Here is a 26994-nt window from a genome sequence, read left to right as displayed (position 1 = left end):
TTCCCAACTCTACTTAAAGCAGGCAAGCATTGTCTAGAGACGATACTATTTCTAGGGATAAGAGACGAACCAGAGTCACTCTGGGAATTGTTATTTAGAATAAATGTGAAAGTTATATGAATAATTTTTGCATAGATTCATAATCATATCAAATTAACCAGACTAATAAAAAAACAGAATGTGAGACATTATTTGTCAAATAATTAGGCTATCTGGCAGTTCCATTGGATTCAGTACTCCTAACACTGGAGTGAGTTCCTGGAGCTGTTTTCTCTCTGCTATTGCAAGAATGTAAAGATCATATTCTTGTGATCGATATTCTTGTAATGTACTCAAGGAGACAAGAGCGTTGTCAAGATTTTTATCACATACTTTAGCATTCAGCGTCATAAGGGCTACTTATTGAACTTATCCTAACTTTCTCTGATCTAATCTACGATAAAGCGTATTTCTGTGTCATTAGGGTTACCCAGTCAATTAATCCTGGTTTTTGCAAGTGTAATATATCATAATGCATATTAGTGTTACACTCCAGGAAAGAAGAGCAGCCGACCAGTTCACGAAATTGGGTGGGCGGGGCAAAATATATTTTTTCAAAATATGGGGAGGGCGGCAAATTTGTCGATTTTTTAATCTTTTCAATTAAAATACCAAAAAGAGCATTTTTCATTGAAAATAATCCCCCTAAAAAGGTATTTTTTCAAAATCTCAAAGGGGGCAGAAAATTTAAGGAGATAAATGCCCCCGTAATTGAAACCCCCTTAGCCAACCAAAAAGAATGTGACATTGGTTGCACTTACTTGTTCTTCTTTTTAAGGGGCAATCGGGACCGGGTGTAAAGAACCCTCGCATTCTTGTGGGTTTTGGCCTTATTTCCGGGTCTTCTATCAACTTATTTCCTAGCTGATAGAAGGCCGTGACAGAGACACGCCCAGGGGAGGGCCCAGCGTCCCCCGTAATCATAATTTTTTCCGAGTTTCTCGGCACTCATCATATAATAATTGTGCTTGATTATTCTCCCCCGCCCCCCAGAAAAAAGATCCTTGCGTACTTGGCCAGACCCTGACACACTGAAAGGAACATCTGAAAGGATAGTAGGAACATCTGCAAGAGAAATCTTGCAATCCAAGTCCCCAAAAATCAGCATTCTTCTTTAAATTTATCGACATAGTATTATGTACATAGTGTAAGGATAAAACTTTGGTTTTAAAACTACAACCCCACATTTTTTCTTATTTTAGTATTTTTTTTACCAGAGAGCAGACAATGTTTAGAGTCTAGAATTTCTCCAAATTTTTTTATTTACGCCATTGATTCAAGGGATTGAAAAATTCTTTAAACGGAGATTTTAACCCTATGGCCAGAGAACGTAGATTCTGCACTTTTTTCAACTCTACAATTTAGATTGCTGCCAGCAATCTCGAGCACATCTTTAAATACAGGTTCACATGTCTGACCTTACCGGGAGAAGCTTTTCTGGCTACAATCTGGTGAAGATAGAAAAACCAAGAACTGTAATCTATAATGTAGCAAATTAAGATAGTGCGTTCTTTAATGCCCCGATGTGGCGGATTCAAGATTATGATGGGTATGGCTAAAACTAAAAAAAAAACAAAGGAGTGAATGCTTGTTTATTGTTGCTGGTTTATTCAATAGTAAAGCAAAAATGAAATGTTTGGAGACAAATGCGCCACCTCAAGACTGAATTAAAAATTTCGCTTTTCAATAATTTGGAATCGATTGGCTATCTCAAGATTTTTGCCCTGCGAAAATTTTGGCTCTTATTGGGCCAAAATTGTTGCTTCGGGTTAACTTTCAAATAAAACCTTTTCTGCGACTCTCCACTAGCCCGTCAGTTTTGATCTGAAAAAAGAGGGATTCCACTACTACCAGTTCTAAGACATATTTGTCCTTGTCTTCAAAACACGGGGTTTGTAAACCTCTGGTTAAGGGGTTTTGGCTAAGGCAATTCCAAGGCGCATTTTTTATTTCGACTTACCGCTTTGTTTAAAAATTTTTAGGCCTCTTTTTAGAACTACCAAAGTTTTATTTTTGCCAATTGCCCATCTGAATAATAGATTAATAAATTGATAGTTTATTTTAGCCCACGATGAAACAACAACATAGCGGAGTAAAGAGAGAAAAAAAAAGAAACAACGAACAATACTTTAAAAAAAAAAATGACGACAAGGTTAGGTTCACTATATACATTCATAGCTCGTATATTACGCTCAGTGGCAGGAAGTCATAAAGGTGCTGACGGGGTTCATTTTAGCATTAATTTCTTGCTTACATTTCTAATTTCTTGTTACTATCACTAAAAATACTATTTCTGCAGTGAGTACTACTAAGATCAGGGATATTGAAATAAACATCTAAGTAAATGTTGAGAAGAAAGTTGAAATAAACCAAACATACTATGTGCATATGGATTGCTGATGCGGGCGTATCAGCAGTATTTTGGAACGGCTTATCGTATCAAGAGGAAACTTCAAGGGCATCATGAGTGGGATGTTCAGTCGACCATAAGGCAATATATATCTGCTAATACTACTTTAAATACTGCAGCTACTATTGCTACTACTATTAATAGCAATACACTATTACAGCTACTACTGTTTCTATTACTACCACTACTACTGTGATACTAGCACAATAAAGGTTACGCGTATGAAACTAAAAATTTGAGGGGAAATTTGAATTAAATCAAAACACACTATGTGCATGCAGATTGTCAAAAGGGCATATCCCAAAAGTGGATTTGGTTATTAACTTGAAACTTTCAGAGAATACTTAAAGGGGAAGATCAATTGACAAAAAGGTGATCTATGCATGTCACTAGTAACACTATTATCACTGCTACTTTTATTACTGCTACTACTGCTGCTAAACTACTCCAGCTACAATTTCAATTGCAACAACTTGTAAGGCTTAGAAGATTAAGGTGAAAAAGGCGTCAAAAGCGCATATCAGCAATATTTTTGTAACGGCTAACCGTGTCAAGGTGAAATTCCGGGGCGTCATCAAAGGGGCGGTCAACTGACCAAAAGGCAAGATGTACATGCTACTATTACTATTAATACTGCTGCTACTACTATTACTACTGGTAAAAAAAAATACACTAACACTGCGACTACTTCTGCTACTACCATCACGATTACTGTGATAATACGTAGTACTATTAAGGCTAAGTCTATGAAGGTAAAATTTGAGAGAATATTGATGGCCAATTCAAACTAACAAAAGACACTGTGCATTTAGATTGTCAAAACAGCGTATCTTAAGAATTGATTGATGTATTAAGTTAGAACTCTCAGAGAGTTTTTAAAAGGGAATATCAATTGACCAAAAGGCAGTATGCGCACACAACTATTAATACTTCTACCACTGCTGCATAGACTAGTTCTACTACTACTGTTACTATTAATCCAGCTACTACTTCTATTGCAACAACTTGTAAGACTAATATCATTAAGATGAAAATTTCAAGAATTTCATATGAATATACAGGTTATCAAGAGGAATTATTAGCAGTGTCATAACAATGGCTAATTGTGTTAAATTAAATACTAATACTACTGCTGTGCTACTACTACAACTATACCTAAGGATATGAAGGTAGAACTTTCAGAGAATTTCTAGGTGGGAAGGTAAACTGAATCACAACACGTCATCCGTATGCAGGTTGTCAAAAGGGCATATCAGCAATATCTTAGAAACAGTTTTGTGTGTGAAATAAAAACTTACAAGGCTTGTTGTGGGGGATGTTTAATTAACGAAAAGACAATATCTGTATCATAAAATTACTGCTTCTATTCCTACTACTGCTACTACTGATACTATTATCATTTCTGCTACTGCTACTACTGCTAATAAAGCTAGGACTACTACTATTATTTCTAATGCTATTACTACTACTGCTACTGCTATAACTACTGGTACTACTTCTACTGCTACTAAAGCTAAGGGTATTAAGGCGAAAATTTTGGGCAATATTGGAACTGTAATGAACTAAATCGAAACACACTATGTCCACATAGGTTATCAAGAGGACGTATCAGCAATACTTTAGAAACGGTTGATGGTATTAACTTTAAATTTTCATCGTGTCTTGAAGGGGATGTTGAAAAAAAACAAAGGTGCTATGTGCATACTGCTACTACTGCTACTACAAATATTGCTATTACACAAACTAAGATTATTAAGGTGAAGTTTTCAAGGAATATTTAGGCAAATGTCAAACTAAATGAAAACAAACTATGATCTTGTAGATTGTCAAAAGGGTGACAAAGCAATATCAGAATAACAGCTTATTTATTAAGGTTAAGTTGTGGCGGATTTTGAACTAGCCAGAAGATACCATGTGTATACTTTTAATACTACTTCTTCGGTTACTGTAACTAATGACACTAAGGGCTTGCTTGCTTGCTTAAGTCCCATCCGTCCTTGAAGGTCGTCTTGGGGCCTCTTTCTTCGTAACGGCGTGGATGTGCCTTCTGTATGCTTCACGGTCTTTTGCTAGGCGAAGAAGGTCCGAGAGGCGGTGAGGTGCAAAGTTTTCCTTCCACCTTTTTGGGTGACGACCACGAGGACGAGAACCGTGAATTTGGCCTTCGAAGGTGATTTTTGGGAGACGGGACCGACTCATCCGTTGTACGTGACCGAGCCATCGAAGTTCCTGGAGCTGGATCTTCATGAGAATTGTTTGTTGTACTTTAAGGCACTCGAGAAGTTCGAAATTTGAGATTCTATCAAGGTAAGTGATCCCGCCGATGCGGCGGAGGCACTTAGTTTCAAATGCTGCAAGTCGACGGTTGTCATTTACCTTCAGTGTCCATGTTTCACATGAGTAGATTGCGATGGGGATGATCAGGGTATCGAAAAGTCGTGTCTTAAGCCGCAGAGACAAATCCTTGCTTCGCCATATGGGCATAAGGGCCTTGAAACTGGAACTCGCGAGGGCGAGACGTCTTTTGATGTCTTTTGATGGACTGTTGTCGCTGGTAATCAGACTGCCGAGGTAAGGGAACTCGTCAACCCACTGGATACTCTCTCCATTAATTTTCAGGTCTGGCTTAACTGTATCCTTTGGCTTTCGTGAGCAGCACATAGCCTTTGTTTTTGATACATTTATGATCATTCCAAAAGAACTAGTGGCTTCGAAGACGTCGTTAAGAACGGCTTGTAGATCCTCGGGTGTTTCAGCCATTTCGTTGATATCGTTGGCGTAGGCTAGCTTATCTATCTGAACACCCCCTATATGTGCGCCACAATTTGTCTCCACCAGGGATAAAACTGCTGTGAGGAAAAGGTTGAACAGCTCTGGAGACAAAAGGCATCCTTGAAGGACACCTGTGGAAGTCCGGAAACTGTCAGTGAGACCTTCACTAGTCATGACACGACTCCCAAATTTTGAGTACATATCTTTGATAAGATCTACTAGGTTTCGTGGGATTCCGTAATGGAGAAGGATATGCCATAGGCCATTTCTCCAAATAAGGTCAAATGCTTGCCTAAAGTCGATGAAGAGCTGATACAGGTCGAGACCGAATTCTAGATATTCCTCTAAAATTTGGCGGACAGTGAAAATTTGATCAACGGTCGATCTCCCAGGGCGAAACCCGGCTTGGTCTTCTTGGATGACTAAGGATGACACGGCTCTGATCCGTTGGAGTATAATTCGGGTGAAGATCTTGACACTAAGGGCATTAAGTTGAAAATTTTAGAGGAACGTTCAGGGGGAGTTTCAATTAAACGAAAAAACTACATGCATGTAAGTAATAAAAGGGCATATAAGAAATATCCGAGGCAGTGCTGCTCTATCATAGCTGGTAATATCACTGATATTTTAAAGGAGGTAATTTTATAGGAAATTCAAAGTTCAAGTATTCTTTTTAAGAGCTATAAGTAATTGAAGGGCAGAGTTCATAATTTTCCAAACACTTCCAATCAAAATATTAAGACAGCCATTTTATTCAGCATTGCTGAAAGGTCTAGCAACCATGTCTCTAGGATTATTGGGTAGGTCAACCCCCCACGGATATGCAATTTGCCCATTATGCTTAAAAATAAATGTTCCTTTAAAATTAAATCAAAACACACGTGTGTATGCTGGTTGCCAATAAGACATCTCAGCAATATCTCAAGAACAACTGAGGACATTAAGTTCTAACTTTTATTCAAAACTTTATATTTTATTACTACTTCCACACTTAAAATTTAACTAAATCAAAAGAGTGTAAGTGTAACCAATATGTATAAGAGCATAGATAGAATTTTTCGGGAATGGTATTAAGTTTTATTTTTCTGGTCAACTAGAGGAGGTATAAAACTAAATTAAACAGTATTGTTTGTGTCAAGATTTTCGAAACTGTGTATGTTGTTAAAAATTGTTGAAAAAGTTTCTCCAGCATACAAAAAGCAGGCCAAACAATAAATTCTTAAAGAAAAAATCGAGAAGATTTAAACTATTGTTTTCTTTTTCCCTAGAAATGACTGTGTCAATATAAAACGAACAGAAATTAATTAAAAAAACTTTTTCCGCAAAATGAGCTTTTCAAAGAAATGTAAAGAACTCCATTAAACCAAAAATGCACAAAAATAGAATAAAAAAATCTATCAAGCGTAAGACTACCATAAATCAGCATCAATAAATAAATAAAGCCTAAAACGAACAAAAATTACAATAAATAACTGAGCCAAACTCAAAACGATCAGAATTAACATGAGTAGGGCTCAAAACTCCAATGCCTTCTCAAGGAAAGAACATAATTTGCACTATACTGAAAAATTAAATGTTTTCACTTTTCTAACTTTAATCAATCGGTAATTATTAAGATTTTAAGGAATAAATGTGAGCACATGCATATTAAACTGACAATGCAAATTCATTTGTATTTTTTTTTTTTTTTTTTAGTAAAGTGCAAATTTTTTTCTTTCCTTGAGAAGGCATAGTAGTTGTGAGCCCTGCTCACAAACCTGCTCCGTTACCAGGACGGGTCTATATATGGATGACGGGTGATGAAAGGTTATAGCTTGAACCTGGCTTCCAGAGAGTGGAGTTGTCAGGGCAGGTCTGCAAGTTTTCTGATCTTGTCAGTGGCATCTCACCTAACTGGCGGCTTTGTAAGGCTTCTTCTTCATAGATTTTTAATTTTACTTTCCTGTCTCTGTTCTTTTCTAATTTAAACGGTAATATGTTACATTCCACTCCCCTTATGAGATTGGGCTGGTCAGGACCGTTTGGGGCCGCTAGGTTGGCAAAGGGCAGTGAAATCCCGTTGTCAACTTAGATGGTCGGCACTTTAACCGTCTATAATGCTCAATGGAGTACCTGTGTAGGGTTAGCTCACTTCTTAGTTAGAAGTCGTGAGTCTAGAAATTGGAGCCTTCGGTCTAGGATTGATGAATATCAGGTGCGCGGGTATTCTTCTCCTAGTTGTAGCTTAGGTCACCGAAGTTTGCGGCCAGGAGACAAATGATACCGCAAAAAGAGCCCTGCTCATCTTAATTTCTGCTCGTTTTGAGTTTGACTTGGTTGTTTATTGTAATTTCTGTTCGTGTTGGGTTTGATTTATTTATTGATTTGATTGATATTATTTGATTCTATTTTTTCTCATTTTTGGTTTAATGAACTTTTATTTGAAAAACTTGTTTTGTAGAAAATATTTTTTTTAAATTAATTTCTGTTCGTTTTATATTGACACAGTCTTTTTCAGGGGAAAAGAAAATAATAGTTTAAATCTTCTCGGTTTTTTCTTTAAGAATTAATAGTTTGGAAGGCTATTTGTATACCGGAGAAAGTTTTTCAGCAATTTTTAACAACATAACCAGGCAAATACATTAAAGTGATTAGTGCTATGTACAAGAATAACACTGCTGCGGTTAAGGTAGGAAATGAGGTTAGCAGCTGGTTTTGTAGAGTTTTTTAGAGTTTCGGTTACCATTGAGCCGGGTCGCTCCTTACTTACAGTTCGTTACCACGAACTGTTTGATTAGGAGTAAACCAGGGTTGTGTTCTATCTCCCTTTGTATGGATTATTTTGATGGATTTTGTATTAAGGAGCCCAGGAAAGGCAATGATAGACCGCGAAATCAAATGGGGATGAAAAAGTCTCCTGGACTTAGATTATGCTGATGATTTAAGCATCCTAGATGAAAGTGTAAGCAAAATGAATGAACTTTTAGAGATTTTGTGAGTTCAGGGTGCTAGAATAGGTTTGAAAATTAATGTTAAGAAGACTAAGTCACTAAGGCTAGGAATAAGTTAAGATGAAAAGGTGACGTTGGGTAATGAAAAGATTGATCAAGTGGGCAGCTTCACTTACCTTGGTAGTATTATTAGTAAAGATGGTGGGAGCAGTGAAGATGTTAAAAGTAGAATAGCCAAGGCTCAGCGTGTTTTTTTACAATTAAAAAAAGTTTGGAAGAATAGGAAGATAAGTCTGCGAACCAAGATTAGAATATTAGAAGCTACAGTGATGACAGTAGTCAAATATGGCTATGAAGCATTGGCGCTTCGAAAAGCGGATGAATATTTGCTAGATGTATTCCAAAGAAATTGCTTAAGGATTGTTCTGGGTACCCGGCTGACTGACCGTATTTCAAACAATAGGCTGTACGAAAAATGTGGTTTAATACCGCTCTTTAGGGCTGTAATGAAAGAAAGGTTGAGATTGCTAGGGCACGTTGTGCGGATGAGGGATGACAGATTGCCGAAGATTGTTCTTTTCGGCCTATCGTCTAGGGCTAAACAGAAAGCAGGTCGTCCACGTCTGGGGTGGTAGGACGTCATAAAGAAAGATTTAAAGGAAATGGGAACTTCGTGGGAGGGTGTAAAAAGGGAGCCTTTGAAAATATTGGGATGGAGGAGGAGCGTGCGTAGCTGTGTTTGCCTCAGGCGGCTTGGTGCTGCGGTGAGTTGTAAGTAGTAGTACTAGTAGTAGTAGTATACACTCTTTTGAAAATCTTGGCACAAATAGTATTGTTTAATTTTAGTTTAATACCTCCTGTAGTTGACCGGAAAAATAAAACTTAATACCATTCCCAAAAAAACTATATCTCAACTCTTTGACTACCTGTATACTCTTGCACTCTTTTGATTTAGTTAAATTTTAAGAGATGAAGTAGGAATAAAAGTATAAAAATTTGAATAAAAGTTTGAATAGTTTCCTCATTTGTTTTTGGGATATTGCCGCTTGCTGAGATGTCTTATTGGCAACCAGCATACACACAGTGCGTTTTGATTTAATTTTAAAGCAACATTTAGTTTTAAGCATAATGGACAAATTGCATAACTGCGGGGGGTGACCTACCCAATAACCCTAGAGATATAGTTACTAGACCGTTCAGCTATGCTGAACAAAACGGCTGTCTTAATTTTGTGATTAGAAATTTTGGGAAAATTATGAGCTAAAGAGGAGGGTTGATTGCCTTCCAATCACTTTTGACCCTTAAAAAGGGCAATGATACTACTAGCTATAATAGAGCTACGCTGCCTATGATTTTGCTTGTATGCCCTTTTAATACCTGCATGCATATAGTTTTTAGTTTAATTGAAACTTCTCCTAAACGTTCCTCTAAAACTTTCAACTTAATGCCCTTAGTGTCATTACTTACACTAATAAAAGAACTAGTATTAAAAGTATACACATAGTGTCTTCTTCATATAGGGTACACATAAGGTTTTATGGAGGGGGTTAGTTGCCCTCCATCTCTTTTCACTCTTAAAAGGGAACTAGAATTTTACATTTCTAATCAAGTTAGACTCCTCTAAAGTTCATATGACCTCCCTTCATTAAAAACCTTACATGCCCCCGGGGCATAACTTACAACCCTTGCCCCGAGACATTGGGGGATTGTGTCAACCCCGAAGGCCTTGTCATGTGATTTTTGGATATTTTTTGAACAAATGGCTATCTCAAAATTTCTATCAGATGCATTTGTGGAAAATAGAACGTGAGGGGGAGGGGGTATTAGCTGCCCTCTGATCACTTTGACTCTTAAGAGGACACTAGAACTTTTTATTTCCAATCCAATGAGCCCTCTCCAGTTTATATGAAAACACTTTCCATAAGAAACCTTGCATGCCCCCGGGCCATAACTTACAAACCTTGCCCGAAATGGTGGTGGGGGAGGGGGGTGGGTTGTCATCCTGAAAGACTTAATTAATCCTGAAAGACCTGAAACTACATCCTGAAAGACCTATAAACTACTCTAAACAAAATGGGTATCTCAAAATTTTGATCGGATGGGTTTGGGAAATAATGGGTGTGGGAGGGGGCTGGACGTCCTCTAATCACTTTTGACTGTCAAAAAGGGCACTAGAACTTTCAATTTCCAATCGAATGGGCTTCTTTCGTTTTCTACGTTTCTACGACAACTCCTTCTATACGAGCGCCCTGGTCTAAAAAAAAACACACAAAAATATACAATTAGGCATTTTTTTTGCCAGACCATAGCGCCTTTTTTTTTGTTCGTCATAGAAAGGCAGTGTGGTCTGGGAAAAGGATACCTAATTTAAGGTACTTCATCGAAAATGCGTTGTATATATGGTGAAATGAGACCAATTAAGTAAACAATTATAAATTCAACATTTTATTTGCAATTAGAAGACAAAGAAGACTTTCCCACCTTCATCTTCATTGGAAATTTATTTTACATTTAGGTAAGATTAAAGAAGAAAATTAACATCTCAAGACTTTGAACGAACCTTGTTAGTGAACTCCCTCAGAAAAATCTAGTGAATTACCCGGAGGCTAGTTATTTTGTGAATGACCTGGAAGTTAATTATTTGGTTTTGTATAAATATGTTAGTTTAATTTTTAATATTATAATATTTCTACTGATGACGATCGCTGCATATGTGATCGAAATATCAAGACCTTTGTACCTGTTTGCACTGTCTAAATAAATGGATTTATCCCCATTTGAACGCTTATTTGTTCCTCATCAACAATTTAGCTAGAATCCAACGGACTTATTGGTAATTAAATAAATAAAAAAAAACTTTTTAACTGAAAGTAAGGAACGACATTAAAACTTAAAGCGAACAGAAATTATTCCGTATATGAAAGGGGCTGCCCTCTTCTCAGCGCCCCGCTCTTTACGCTAAGGTTTGTCTCTTTCTCACAACTCTACTTTTTAAATCAATAAAAAACTTCAGCGTAAAGAGTGGGGCGTTGAGGAGGGGAAAGTCCCTTTCATATACGGAATAATTTCTGTTCGTTTTAAGTTTTAATGTCGCTCCTTACAATCAGTTAAAAAAAACTTGTTTTTTTTATTTAATTTCTGAAAGTTTTTGAACTAATACAGGTTTTGATTTTGGCTCACCGTACATGAAGAATTAAAACGAAATTTGTGTATTAATTTTACTTCTTTTTTTTTTTGGCTAAATGGCTTTTTCAAAATATCGATTGGACGATTTTGAGAAAAAAGGGGCAGGGGAGGGGCCTAGTTGCCCTCCGATTTTTGGTTACTTAAAAAAGGGTACTAGACCTTTTAATTCTATTTACGATCGTTTTTATTAGTAATAAATACACGTAAGTTACAAATTAACTTGTGTTACGTATTACTTTCTGTTCGTTTTAAGTTTTAATGTTGCTCCTTACTTTCAGTTGAAAAAATCCATTTTTTTTAATTTAATTTCTGATTTTTTAAATAATGCTGAAAATCCAGCACCCCCTTCCTGAAAATTCTCTCCCTCATGACAAATTCCTTCATACAAAGATCCTCCCACGTATGCTCCCACGATACGATCACCCCTGGAAAAAAACATACAAAAAAAACAACAAATAATCACGCAACCGTGACCTTTTTTCTGGCAAAAATACAAAATTCTACATTTTTGCAGAGCTTGAAACCTCTAAAGTAGGGTTCTCTGATACGCTGAATTTGATGGTGTAATTTTCATTAAGATTTTATGACTTTTAGGGGGTGTTTACCCCTTTTTCTCGAAAATAAGGCAAATTTAACTCGTAACTTTTGATGGATAAGATTAAACTTGATGACTCTTATATATTTAAAATCAGCATAAAAATTCGATTCTTTTGGTGTATCTATTTGTATAAAAAATTCCGTTTCTTAGAGTTTCGGTTACTATTGAGCCAGGTCGCTCCTTACTTACAGCTCGTAACTACGAACTGTTTGATAAAATTTTGATTGAGAACAGAACCGGTTTGATTCATAATTAACTTCTTTTTTAATAAGTGGTAGCACATATATTCCAAAATGTACCCTGATTGCACGCGATCGTAACAGGCCTATAAGACATAGGATTGTTCTCTCCCTTTAAATCTAAAGAAACTCTCCCCCATAAGAAAGAATCAGGTACTAACAACGTGGACATGAAAATTTGGAAAGGGCAGATGTAGTAATTTTTAGCTAAAATGTGTCGATCTTGATATCTCAAAAAGCTAGAGTCTATTTTATTTACCAGTTGTATTACTGAGCAAGAAACGTTTTGTAAAACTATTTCAAAGTGGTCAGGTAACATCAAACATAGTGAGAAAAAAATCCATATATAACATTCATACAAAATGCCTAAGTGTGAAACCATCACGAAACTCATACAAACATATAAATCCCATATTTTGGAGAATTCCTTTAGGAAAGATATTTCTGGTAAAATCTGGATGCTTATATAAAAAATACTAAAAAAGTACTCCTTTGGTGAAAAGAGACATTTTTCTTTACCAAAATATATCCATTCGGTAAATATTTCGTTGTATGTCATAAATTTACTAAATGTGTCCCCTTTTGCCCCCTTATGTCCAAATAGTTTCTAAAATGTGTTATTTTTTGCCCTTTTATGTTATTGTGTCCCAGCAGAATGGAATGTGCCCTTTTGACATCAAATGTGTCCAGTTGGCAGCCCTTTTGCAGATGAGCAACTTGCTCCATAGAATCCTCCCCGATACGCTGCAGAAATATGCTCTTGGTCAGCATATTTAGATTTCAGTTACAAAATATTTCTTACGACTCCATCAGAACTAATACGTAGTGGTTCTTGTTGTTCAATTTTCTCTGGTAATAACGTAATTTGCTGGCTTAATAGTAATAATGACAATAAACAGCTTAATTGATAATATTAAATTTTTATAATGATCAAGCCAGAGGGAGCTAGAAGTGGGAGTGGAAGATAATTTTTGTACTATTTATTAAATCATAAGAAGCCTTTCTACGCTTAGGGAAGTCTTTGCCAATAAGATGCTTTTCTCAAGTGTTGATTATAATTTTTTTCCTTTTAATCTCAAAAACATGATCCTGGGTGGATTTACAGTGAAATACCAAATACGTGACGAAAACTCTTAGTTTTCACGGTTCTTAATTTTCTTTAACTCTGAAGTTTTGTTTCAACTTAGAGAACGTGATCCTTATCGGACGCAAACTACCGTGTATAGCATTGCGGCCTTTCTGTTTTTTTTTTCAAATTAATTTAAAAAGAAGAAACTTTACAGAATTAATATTTTTCAAATAAAAGTAAAGCACCACACTAGAACTTAGGATGAGCAGAAATAATGTCCTGTAATAACTCAAACTTTAAATGATAAGAAATTAATGGACAAAACACCCCCTTGGACAAGTTTTTACTTCTTGGGGTGGCTGCTAAAATTATGTCAAATTGTTTGTTTGTTTAGAATAAATCTCTCTCTCTAACTCAAAATGCCGAAATAACAAATACGGGATATCAATAAAACAAAATTCAAGGTAGGAGTTAACAGAGGAGGCCACCCCAGCGCGAGAATACCACAACAAAAATAAATCTCTTTTAATATCGAGGAAACTATCATTTGCACAGTTACTAACCTCTGCTATTAAACATTACTAAAGTACCAAAGTTCAGTTTCCATTATCATGCTTCATAAAATACATCTGCTCTTAGATAGAATTACCTGTCGGTATGTGTCCTCCACTGTAGGGACATAAGACTCCCTAAATATGCCTTTTACAAAACGTAGAACCAGTGACGATTTCCCCACCCCTCCTGCTCCAAAAACAACAACTCGGTAGTCATTACTCTGCTCTGGCATCTTCTAACATGCTTTAATCCCAGTAACGTTTATCCTGTAGATTTCCATCTCCTGGAAAAAGAACGGTTTAATTAGCTGGAAAGATATAGGTTTTCTAAGGATTCATCGAAACGGCAAATCGATCTTTTGGTGATAACCACTGAACGGGGAATGGGGAATTTCTGCAATCGTTTTTAAATCTAGAAAAAAAACTGTCGAAAGTGTACAGAGCTTTTTTGTCGGTCTAATGAAGCTCGTATTCCGAATCTTTGTTCCTTCTAATGAAAGGCATTATTACAAAAAGAAAGAAATTAATTCAGGCGTGAAGTACATTTTTGCAGAATACGAAAACAAAATGAATAATTCAATTAGATTAAAATTTAAAAAAGAGAAATGAAATTCTATAAACCACAAGGTTTGTAGCAGCAGTTGCTAACCCGATTGTAACAGCATCCTATACTAAAATCGTGCCAGATGGTACCATGGCGTACTTTGAGACCTCATTAAAGACCATCAAGGTGCTACAGTATACTTTGCTCACTCAACCCCCTCTTCTCCAAATGCAAATGTAAAAAATTGCTATAACAAATTTGCTTAGTTTTGGTAAGTGAGACGTATCGATTACCATATTTTTCTTCTCGAAAAAAAAAATTGTTCAATTTTCTTTTCACCAGCTTCGGCATAAAGGATTTTGTCTGTTTTGGAATTCCACAATTCCAAAAGTTTAATACAGCCTTTACTTTTCTTTAAAAAACTTCTTTTTTGGAAAGTATTTTTTTAATTAATTTCTGTTCGTTTTAGATTGCAAAAGTTTCAAGTTTTTGAAAATTTCCTACTTCAAAATAATTTTTGTTCCAAAATAAATTAACGGTCTGAGCAAGAACTAATTAAATTAAACTGAATATTTGATATATGATGGTATTAATTGCTGAAAGCTCATCAGCTCAAGATTTTGTTTCGCTCAGGGCCGTATTTAAAGCTTTGACGTTTCTAGGCCCTAGAGTTTTTGACGCTTCGTTTTTACAAGATTTTTGGAGTCCCCAAAACTTCAGGGATAGTAAAAGCCTGAAGGCCTAGTGGGCCTATTGGTAAATCCAGACCTAGCTTCACTACAATTTGCTGAAAACTCATCAAAATTTAATTTTACTACAATTTTTATGTTTATTTTCAATGTTGTAATAAGTAAAAAAGAAAATATTTGTAATATAATTTGTTTTCAGTAAAGCGCCAATGATACAGTAGGTTTAAGACTTTTACAGTGAGATAAGGAGGAAAAAACTCTTGTTTGTAGTGATTTCTGTTCGTTTAAAGCTTGATTCGCATATTCAATTTAAGTTTCACTCGTTTTAAGGTATGTTTATTCATGTATATTGGGGCCTATTGTATGTTTGTTTGCTATGACTATTTATTTAATTTATGGTCGCTCTGGGTTTCATTTATTCTTCAATAGCAAAATATTTTTGTTTGTTTTAAGCTTGATTTGCCTATTCAAATAAAGCCTTACTCGTTTTAAGATTTATTTATTCATTTATATTAGTACCTGTTGTATCTTTTCTGCTATGATTGTTAATTTAATTTCAGTTTCTCTTGGGTTTCATTTATTCTACCAGGTTGGTAGAAATAGGGATAGGTGTATCTTTGCCTAGGTAAATTTGGTGTAGGAAAAGAACACAGTAATGGAGACAGACATTTGTAATTTTGTAGGTATAACAATGTTGTTATAACCATTACAGTGTGTGGTTATAAAATAGCTCATAAGTCAACATGGTATTAACATGACGGTAAGACAACAAAACTTATTGATTATGTTATTGTAAACCGAAGACTGGCAGGATCAATGCAAGATACTAGGGTATATAGGAGTGCCATTATTGATGTTAACAGTAAAGATCACCATCTAGTAGTGTCAAGGGTTAATTTAAAGCTGAATTACGGGAAGGGTAACTACCTCCCGGAAAGTTATGATGTTGGTAGACTCCGGGATAAGAATTTCAGAGAAACTTTCCAGGAACAGTTGAATACTAAACTTGAGAGTTTAAAATTTGATAATGTGGAAGATGGTTAGAATAATTTTAGAAAAATAATTTGTGAAGTTGCTGAAGGTGTTTTAGGGAAGAGATCTAGAACTGCAGCTAAGAATATTAGTTAAAAAGCTTTATGTTTGATAGAAAGGAGAAAGAAATTGCACAAACATGATCTTAGTGATAGATCACACGAAGACAGATGGAATATAACGAAAGTCGAGAAAATAATAAAATATGAACTGAGAAGGTGTGAAGTGAAGGCTACGGATAAAATTTCTGAAGATCTGGAAAATGCATCTATACAGCATATTAGTAAAATTTTGTACTGACGTGTTAACAAATTGAGAGGGAATAGTCAATCCGGACTTGGTCCAGTTAAAGATAGGAATGGTGCCACAATTAGAGATAAGGAAAAAACTAAAGAGAGATAGGCCGAACATTTTGAGAATTTGTTAAACCGAGATAGAGTAGAAGGAAGAGATATAGAGGAAAATGAAAAAGTTTGTGATACATTGGATGTGAAGGAAGATTTGTTTTGTGAGGAGGAATTAGCGACAGTACTAAAAGGACTAAAAAATAATAAGGCTCCAGGTGCTGATAGCGTGGTAAATGAGTTTCTTAAATATGGCGGCTCTGAGGTTAGAAATAAGTTACTGAAGATTATGAATATTATTTTTGAAAAAGGAGAAGTACCTAACGATTTTAGGAAAACCTTACTTAAACAACTTTATAAGAAAGGTGATAAAAGTGAGCGTGTTAATTATCGAGGGATTAGTCTGGTCTCTGTAGGTAGTAAATTACTTAGTAATATTACAATGTTTAGATGGAGGGATGTCGTAGACAAAGTTCTAAAAAAAAAACAGTGCAGTTTTAGTAAAGGTAGAGGATGTGTCCACCAAATTTTCACTCTTAGGTTAATAATTGAGAAGTGCCTGAGTTTTCAAACACCTTTGGTCCTCAGTTTTATAGATTATCGGCAAGCGTCCGATTCTGTTGATAGAAGAGCTTTAGTAAAGGTTTTATCCTTGTCAAGACAAATGCATTAAAGTGATTAGTGCTATGCACGAGAATAACACTGCTGCGGTTAAGGCAGGAAATGAGGTTAGCAGCTGGTTTTGTATTATATCAGGAGTTAAGAAGGGTGTTCTATCCCCCTTTATATGGATTATTTTGATGGACTTTGTCTTAAGGAGCACAGAAAAGGCAATGGTAGACCACGGAGTCAAATGGGGAGGAAAATGTCTCCTGGACTTAGATTATGCTGATGATTTAAGCATCCTAGATGTGAGCAAAATGAATGAAGTTTAAGAGGTTTTGCGAGTTCAGGGTGCTAGAATAGGTTTGAAAATTAATGCTAAAAAGACTAAGTCACTAAGGCTAGAAATAACTGAAGATGAAAAGGTGAAGTTGGGTTACGAAAAGATTTATCAGGTGGACAGCTTCACTTACCTTGGTAGTATTATTAGTAAAGATGGTTGGAGCAGTGAAGATGTCAAAAGTAGAATAGCCAAGGCTCAGGATGTTTTTTCACAGTTAAAAAAAAGTTTGGAAAAATAGGAAGATAAGTCTGCAAACCAAGATTAGAATATTAGAAGCTACAGTGATGACAGTGGTCAAATATAGCTCTGAAGCATGGGCGCTCCGAAAAGCGGATGAAGATTTGCTAGATTTTTTCCAGAGAAGCTGCTTAAGGATTGTTCTGGGTACCCGGCTGACTGACCGTATTTCAAACAATAGGCTATACGAAAAATGTGGTTCAATATCGCTCTCTAGGGCTATAATGAAAGAGAGGTTGAGGTGGCTAGGGCACGTTGTGTGGATGAAGGATGAAAGATTGCCGAAGGTTCAACTTTTCGGCCAACTGTCTAGGGCTAAACAGAAAGCAGGTCGTCCGCATCAGGGGTTGGAGGGCGTCATGAAGAAAGATTTTAAGCAAATAAGAAATTCATGTGCGGGTGTAAAAAGGGAGGCTTGAATAGATTGGGATGGAGGAGGAGCGTGTGTAGCTGTGTTCATGCGGCTAGATGCTGCGGTGAGTTGTTAGTAGTAGTAGTAGTAGTTTAATAGTAATTTGTGGTCGTTTTGAGTTTGAATTTTAACAGGTATTTGTATCTGCTAATCTTAAGTTTAATAAAACCTTTATTTTTCTTAAGAAACTTCTTTTTCGGAAAGCGTTTTTTAATTAATTTCTTTTCGTTTTAGATTGCCAAAGTTTCAAGTTTTTGAAAATTCCCTACTTCAAAATAATTTCTCTTACAACATAAATTAACAGTCTGAGCAAAATAAATTAACCGTCTGAGCAAGAACTATTAAAATTAAACTGAATATTTGATATATAATGATATTAATTGCTTAAAGCTCATCAGCTCAAGATTTTGTTTCGCTCAGGGCCGGATTTAAAGCTTTGACGCTTCAAGGCTCAAGAGTTTTTGCCGTTCAGTTTATGCAAGATTTCGGAGTCCCCAAAACTTCAGGGAATAGTGAAAGCCGCAGGGCCTAGTGGCCTAGTTGGTAAATCCTGGCCTGGTTTCACTGCAATTTTTTATTTTATTTTCAATGTTGTAATAAGTAAAAAAGAAAATATTTGCAATACAATTTGTTTTAGTTAAGCACCAAATACGCAGCAGACTTTATGTTTTTACCGTTAGAGAAACAGGTAGTAGCCAAGCTCGTGTTTGTAGTGAAGACTATAGGTGTCTTGAATAGTTTTGGAAAGAGCTAATAAAATTAAACTGAATTCCCATGATTTTTTGAATAAAATAAGCTTTTTTGGGTGGGTAGGGGGCTCTGGCCATGGAGGGAGGCCCAGGGGTGAGTTCCTATGATTTTTGAATAAGATATCGTTAAAAAATATTCTTGGGGGAAGGGGTGTCTTCGGCCCTTGGAGGGAGGGCCAGGGGTTAGATTCCATGATTTATCATTAATAAGTTTTTCGGGGGAGGGGGAGGCATCTGGTTAGTTTTTGAACATAATATTCTTAATAAGTTGTTCATTGTTTGGAGGGGGCAGGGGTTTGGTCAAGGAGGGCCAGGGATGAGCTCCCATAATTTTGAAATAAAATATCGTTAATAGTTTTTTTTTTGGGGGGGGGGGGTCAGACCTTGCAGGGAGGGCAAGGGCTAAGCTCTGTTAAGTTTTGGAATAAAGTATCGTTAATAAGGTTTTTAGTGAGGGTAAGGGTCGAGCTTATTTGATCTTCGAACTATTTTGAAACTGTCGCATAAAAACCTTATATGCCCCCAGGGCATAATTTACATCACTTGCCCCGGGGGCTCTGGGGGCTATTTTGACCCTGGAGCTTTTTTATCTAATCTTTTTACCTGGCTGTCCCAAAAATTCGATCGGATAGATTCGGGGTCAAGAGGGCAGGGGGGCTAGTTGCCCCTTTCTGGTCCCTTGTATCTGGTCATTCTATCTGTTCCCTTTTGTATCTTAAATAGGAAAATCGAACTTTCAATTTCCCATAGAATGAGCCCCCTACGAAGTTCATATGACCATCCATTCCATAAGAACCTTATATGCCACCGGGGCATAATTTACAACACTTGCTCCCGGGCTCTGGGTGTGTGTGTAAACCGAGGCGTTTTATTATATGATCTTTGATCTATTTGGGACAAAATGAATCTCTACAAAATTTTGGTTGGACTTATTTGGAGGTAAGAGGGTTGGTTGGGGGAAGGCTAGTTAGCATCGGATCACTTTTGAATCTCAATTAGGGAACTAGAACTTTCAGTTTCCAGTCATTTGAGCCCCCTCCGAAGTTTACCTCTTCCACAAAAACCTTAAATGCCCCTTGAGCATAAGTTACAACTCTTTTGCCAGCTCTGTGGGCGGGGGGGGGGTGTATTTTGACCCCGAGTTTTTTTTTATCTGATCTTTGGATTATATCAAACAAAATGGCTATCTCCAATTTTGGATGGGATGCATTTGGGAAAAAGAGGGTGTGTGTGTAAGAGCGGGGAGGGGGGGGGGTAGATACCCTCCGATCAATTTGGACTCTTGAAAAGGTAACTAAAACTTGCAATTTCCAATCAAAGGAGCTTACATAAAAACGACCACCCCTTACATAAAAACTATATATGCACCCTGGGCATAACTTACAACACTTGCCCCCGTATTCTGGGGGGTTGTGTCGACCAAGGAGATTTTTTATTTGATCTTTAAACTATTTTGAACAAAGTCGCTATCTCAGAATTTTGATTGAATGCATTTGGGAATAAAGGGCCTTAGGGGGGGAGGGGTCTAGTTGCTTTCCTAAAACTTTCGACTCTTAAAAAGGGCACTAGGAATTTCGATTAAAAATTGAACGATCCCCCTCTTAATTTTTACTACCATCCCTTCCATAAATACCTTACATGTCCCCGGGGCATAATTTACAGCACTTGCACCGAGTTCTGGGGGCGGAGGGGGGGGGGCTGTGGTATCCCTGAAAATTTTATCTTATGATCTTTGGTCTATTTTGAACAAAATGGCTATATAAAACTTCGATCCGACGCATTTGGGAAAAAGAGGGTTTGTGGGGAGAGGCTGGTTGTCGTGGGGAGAGGTTAGTTGTCTTCGAATCACTTTTGACTCTTAAAAATGGAACTAGAACTTTGAATTACTAATCATTTGAGTCCCCTCCAAAGTTTATACGACCACCTTTTTTGTATATGGCACCCAAATTCCGATTTCCAATTGAATGAGTTTACTCCTAAGTTTGTACAACCACCCCTTCCATAAAAATCTTAAATGTCCCCGGGACATAATTCGCAACACTTGCCCTCGGGTTCTGGGGGGACGTGTTATCCTTTGAGTTTTTTTTTATATGATGTTTGGTCTATTTTGAACAAAGTGATTATTTAAAATTCGATCAGACGCATTTGGGGAAAAGACGGTTGGGGTACAGATGCCATCGGATCATTTTTGACTCTTGAAAAGGAACTAGAACTTTCAATTTCTAATTATTTAAGTTCCCTCCGACGTTTATACGACCACTGCTTTCATAAAAACCCTTTATGCCTCCGGGGCATAAGTTACAACCCTTCCCCGGGCTCGGGGGGGGGGGGGTGAGGTATTTTGACGCCGACATTTTTGTTGCCTGATCGTTGGACTATTTCAAACAAACTGGCTATCTCAAAATTTTGATCGGATACATTTGGGGTAAAGAGGATGTGATGCCCTTCAATCACTTTTGGCTCTTAAAAAGGTAACTAGAACTTTCAATTCCCAGTCTAATGAGCCACCTCTGGAGTTTTTACGACCTCCCCTTACATAAAAACCATATTTGCCCCCGGGGCATAGCTTAAAACACCTGCCCCCGGGCTCTTGGAGGTGGGGTGTGTCGACCCCGGAGTTTTTGTTATCTGATATTTGTAGTATTTTTAACAAAATGGCTATCTCAAAATTTTTATTGGATGGGTTTGATTAAAAATGCTTGGGGGAGGGCTAGTTTCCCTCCGATCTCTTTTGACTCTTCAAAACAAAACTAGAACTTTCAATTTCCAAACAAATGAGCCCTCTCTTATTTATGCGAGCACCCTTCCATAAGAACCATATATGCCCCCCATGGCATAACTTACAACACCTGCCCCAGGGCCCTGGGGGGTTGTTTCGACACAGAGTTTTTGTTATCTGATCTTTGAATTATTAAAAAAAAATGGCTATATCAAAATTTTTATTGGATGCATTTGCGGAAAAAAGGATTTGGGGGCTAGTTGTCCTCCGATCTATTTTGATTCTTAAAAGGGGCGCTAGAAGTTCCGATTTCAAATCGATTAAGCTCCCTCCGAAGTTTATACCACCATCTCTTCCATATGAAGTGCCGCTGAAAAAAAAAACAAATAAATAATAAAACATTGGAGCCTTATGATCTTTCAAACAGTTCGTAGTAACAAACTGTAAGTAAGGAGCGACCCGAGTCTATAAGCGAAACTCTAAAAAACAAAATTTTACCCATCAAAAGTTACGAGCCTGAGAAAATTTGCCTTTTTTGAAAAAAGAGGGGGAAACTTCCCCTTAAAGTCTTAAAATATTAATGAAAATCACACCGTCAGGTTTAGCGTATCAAAGGACCTTACTGCAGAGGTTTCAAGCTCCTATCTGCAAAAATGTGGAATTTTGTATTTTTTGCTAGAAGAAAGATCACGGATGCGTATTTATCTTTATATTAATTAATTAAATAATCAATTAATTTATTTTATAACCTATACAAAAACAGGAGTAAAACTCTTTAAATGAATAATACAAATAAATACAATTAAAAATGATAATAACTCAACAAAAAAAGGAAACTAACATTAAAACAAGAAATCCTTCCAATGGTGGTTCGACGGATAATCTGTAAGCTTGACAAAAGCACTTGACAAGAGCGTCCGGCAAGCTGTATCTCTCCCGCAGTCTACCATTCCTAGTCCCAGGAGGAACCCGAATAAGAAACTTATAAATAGTAGGGGAGGTAATGGTCCCCTGTTTAATTACAAGATTCACACGGAGTTCTGGAGGAAGAAGTGAAGATCCAATCATTGAACGTAGTCAAAGGTGTCTATACATGTAATAAAGAGGTCGAACAACATCAACAGATACCCCCCTTTTTAATAACTCAAGCATAGCCTGAGAATGAATTACAGATCCGAAAGCATTACTAATGTCATATGAGCCAATAGCCAAAGGGCTACCAGACCTTTCAGCATCCTTTATATAATTTAAGATCCTTTAATATCGATGTATGTTTAGTATATCTGTGCTCTTTTTGTCTTCATGGCTGTATTTTTTTGCTTTAATACACTTATCTATCTATCTATTGTACATACACTCCTTAAAGCGTGGTAGTAGCCGAGATGCAGTTGAAACCCAAACTGAAAAGGAGGCATGAGAAACTGCTGTTGAATATGTTCAATAATCAATAACTCAAAATATTCGAAAACCGGAGTTATAACACCAACACATAAGCAATCGGGCACAACGCCTATTGTAAAAATCATCTGAAACAGTAAAGCCATGTGGCCAAAAAGGTAATCGCTGGCAAGCTCAAAATGGCGACCACAAATCCCATCCGAGCCACGAGAAAACTTCTTTTTAAGCTTCGGTATAACCTCTTTAATCAATCTACCTCCAACGATTACCTTCTCGGATCTAGCTCGACTGTTCAAAAAACTTATAATTTCATAATCAAACTTCTTAGCCTGCGTACTGCCAGGGGCTTTAAACTGGGACGATCCAAATTTGCTTTGGAGATCTCGCCCCGGTCGATCCCCTTATTTTAGTGCTTTAGAAATACCTAAGTCTGAGTGGGAGGGGGGGGGGTCATTTTTCTGTATACGAAGCATACATGCATTGGCTAATGAAGTTCAGTATAGGACAATGCAAAAATTGGACGGAAGCCATAATTTCATACCAAGTCCACGCAATGCAGTTTCTTTCCCCAGGGGCAATCGTAGCGAACCATTGGTCCTAGAATATCGGGAGAGGGCTCATTTGAACCGGAATTAAAAGTTCTGATGTCCTTTTTAAGTGACCAAAAAATTGGAGGGCAACTAGGCCCCCTCCCAAGCTCATTTTTCCTGAAGTCAAAATTTTGAGACAGCCATTTTGTTCAGCATATTCGACAAATCTAATAACTATTTCTTTGAGGATGACTTAATCCCCTCACAGTCCTCAGGGGAAGGGCTGCAGGTTAAGAACTTTGCCCATTGTTTACATATACTATTGGTTATTGGGCAGTATACGGACGTTTTCAGGAGGGATTTTTTCTGGTGGGAGAGGCGAAAGGAGGTTACGTGGAGAATATTTCCATGGAGGAAGTTTTCATGGAGGAAGGGAATTTATATGAAGGGGACGCAGGATTTCCCAGAATTATTTAAAAAACGATCTGAAATTAAATAGAAAAAACATGTTTTTTCAACTGAAAGTATGGACCAACAGTAAAACTTAAAACGAACAGAAACTACTACGCATATGTGGGGGTTCGCTATCCAAATTAAAAGAGCTATCCTAATTAAACGGCATTTTTGATTAAAGAAATGGAACAAAATGCGAACTTTAGCGTAAAGAGCGAGGTATTGCCTAGGGGGTGAAAACCCTCATATACGTGATAATTTCTGCTAGTTTTAAATTTTAATGTTGCTCCTTACTTTCAGTTGAAAAAACTTTGTTTTTTTGTATAATACTATAGGCGACGCTATAGCGTTGCCTCTGATATTATGTGCTACTTTGTCTTACCTATACGCTGAATGGGATCAAAGCAGTACACACATCTCTTAGAAAAATTTGCGAAGTTTGATGCACATGCATGTAGGGAACGTTCTGGGAAGGGGGTTGTTGTGCTAAAAAAAAAATCTAATGCCAGAAGATGTACAGTATTTCAATGTTGAGGCTAGTACCAACTTAATAGGCCCCCGTCGATTCAACAAGATACAGGTCTGACCGTTGAATATCGCTTGAATATTCAACACATATTAGATAACTATATGCGCTTAGATGAAATTTAATCTCTTAATTTTACCAAATTCGTTGTATCGCTTAATTTTAATTATAGTTACCTTTCCCTAATTAAGCAATACTAGTTATACATTTGTAAATTTTTGGTTACTATGGGCCGTGGCTCGTCCTTTTCTAACTTGTAGCTGCCACTACGCTGATTTGATCACTGGCCTTAAATTATTCTGTTCACCCGTTCATTTCATCCAATTCTCTTTTTTTCTGTTTACCTCTCCTCGAAAGAAGTGACATTGTAAAATCAACGTAGGCTTACCTTGCTTATATACTTATTTCTGCTTATTCCTTTTTACCGAAAATCCAAACAATTACTTGATTTACATTAATTGTATCCATTTCTTACTATGTTCCTTTTTCAACTCCCAAAGGTACAGTTGTCCTAGTGAATTTTAGGACACTACTAATTCCATGATATTTGAGGTTCCATTCATTCTATGGAAAATCGAAACCTTGCAACTCCAGTGCTTCTTGCAAATGCGCGAAGGTCCCAGGGAAGCTTTCTAGCGGGCGTGTGTAACGTCTTTTTACCTCTTATTACTTTATGGCAGAATTATGCAAGATGGATGGCTTACATCCTGGCTCGGGGAATGGATTTTTATGTTGACTCATAACGTTCCTATGGGATGCCGTTTGTTTGATAAAATTTATTCTTCTGGATTGAATAATCGCTTTTTAGGCCAGTAAAAGCACGGTTTGACCGGGACAAAATTGCAACAAAAGGTTTTTTTTACACCAAAATGTTCAGAAAAGATCGCTAAATACATATCCAAAATCCGCTAAAATCACCCGCCGGAAAAACTCTCTGGGGCTGCTTAAAGAGGGTGGAAGGGGGCGAAAAAATGGTCTTTTAATTTTTCATATTTGGGAAGCTTTGTTTACACTAAAATGTTAAAAAAAAATCGCAGAACAACATATCCAAAATCCGCTAAAATTTCCCGTCGGGAAAGCCTTCTGGGGCTGCTTAAAGGGGGTGAAAGGGGTGGAAAATTGTTTTTTCGATTTTGTTATTTCGGTACGTTCGGAGACTCGATTCTGGTATAAATCAACTCGCTGAAACCGAAAATGATATCACTTTTATTGTAATACTTCTCTAACTTACATTAAACTACAAAAAATAAGATTTTAATAACCACATTGCCAAAATAAAGGAAATAGCTTTTCTTCCGAAGTTTTACAGAAAGATCAGATCAATGGACGCCTGAAATACTTCGAAAAACCTGCAAAAAGCAATAGAGGAAAATATAGAACTTAAAGGAGCAGAGAAGTACCTCACTCTTTTGCTTTGCTAGTCGTCGGGAACCTGGTTATCTGATGAGAATCAAACTTGTAAAAACTAGACTTTAGAAAAAGGGAGTCTACGCATAGACACATACAAACTTGAATATTCTATTCTATACGGCTCAATAAAGACTAGTTACAGTTAGGTTTTGAAAACACAGGCTGCAGAGCGCACACAACAGGACCGCCATCTATCTTCAAAAGTACCTGACTGTTATATCAGCTAGTTTGGCAGACACATTATTATGAGTAAGTAGACTTGATAGACTTGATATGTTGCCTCATCCTTAGGAAGCTAAGCCATATCTTAGGTCAATTGCTTAGCTTAGGTCAAGCTTGAGCAAATTTACGCCAAGAATACAGTAAAGCATATCATGAGCGGGAAAGCACCATCTCGAGCAGTTCGGGCGCATAATATCATTGATAGAGCTCTTGCCATTTTGATACTTGACGACAAGTACAACTCGACGGAACACAATGAAGATAGGAAATTTGAGACCCACGAGGATATTGATGAAGCCCTTGTGATCTTCGAGGGTCTTAATGCTGGCGCGGTCTCTATAGAAGATGTCAATTCGTGTGAAGTTTAACAAACTAAGAAAGAAGAACGAGGAGCTAAGGGGCAATCGAACAGCATGCTTGTGGTTTCAGTACATGGACATGAGTAGAGTAGTACCTTATACTTCCAGGAGCTTATGTTCCTTCCTATGCTATTCCAGGAGCTTATGTTCCTTCCTATGATATTCTAGCCGACTATGTTCCTTCCTGTGCTATTTGGGGAGATTACGTTCCTTGGCACCTTTCCAGAGCATGTACTTATGGATTCTAGCCGACAATGTTCCTTCCTGTGCTATTTGGGGAGATTACGTTCCTTGACACCTTTTCAGGACATGTACTTATGGATTCTAGCCGACTATGTTCCTTCCTTTGCTATTTGGTCAAAAGTATAATAGATATGAACCCTACAAGAAAATCTACGCCTGAGACACTATAGTTACACGTGGACATTTTAAAAAGCTGGCAAGCTACAAAGTGGCCAAGCATGTTATGAAACTATAATCAAGGTTGTATTGCAAAAGGAATTTCACAAGAATGTGCAGCGTAACTTCACGTGGACATTGTTGTCAATTGCACAAGGAATTGCACTTCAGCTTCACGTGGACATTTTTTTTTTTAAGCTGGCAAGCTACAAAGTGGCCAATCATGTT

General features: G+C 37.0%; 1 protein-coding gene across 1 annotated transcript in view; it reads right to left on the bottom strand.

Annotated features, from left to right (window-relative positions):
* LOC148946782 (GTP-binding protein Di-Ras2) overlaps window positions 1-24898 on the bottom strand; it is a 104427-nt gene extending 79529 nt beyond the window's left edge. Inside the window, exons 1-2 of the mRNA XM_089096601.1 lie at window positions 24765-24898; window positions 13893-14081 (exon numbers count right to left, since the gene is read on the bottom strand). Coding sequence (XP_088952727.1) covers window positions 13893-14030 — 138 coding nt within the window. The 5' untranslated portion in view covers window positions 14031-14081; window positions 24765-24898. The remainder of the gene's footprint in view (window positions 1-13892; window positions 14082-24764) is intronic.
* Window positions 24899-26994: the final 2096 nt, after the last annotated feature.

This window comes from Artemia sp. Qi Xiang Cuo, chromosome 11 (genome assembly GCF_049724085.1).
Source record: "Artemia sp. Qi Xiang Cuo chromosome 11, ASM4972408v1, whole genome shotgun sequence".
Taxonomy (NCBI): domain Eukaryota; kingdom Metazoa; phylum Arthropoda; class Branchiopoda; order Anostraca; family Artemiidae; genus Artemia; species Artemia sp. Qi Xiang Cuo.
This window is presented reverse-complemented; position numbering and strand designations above follow the sequence as displayed.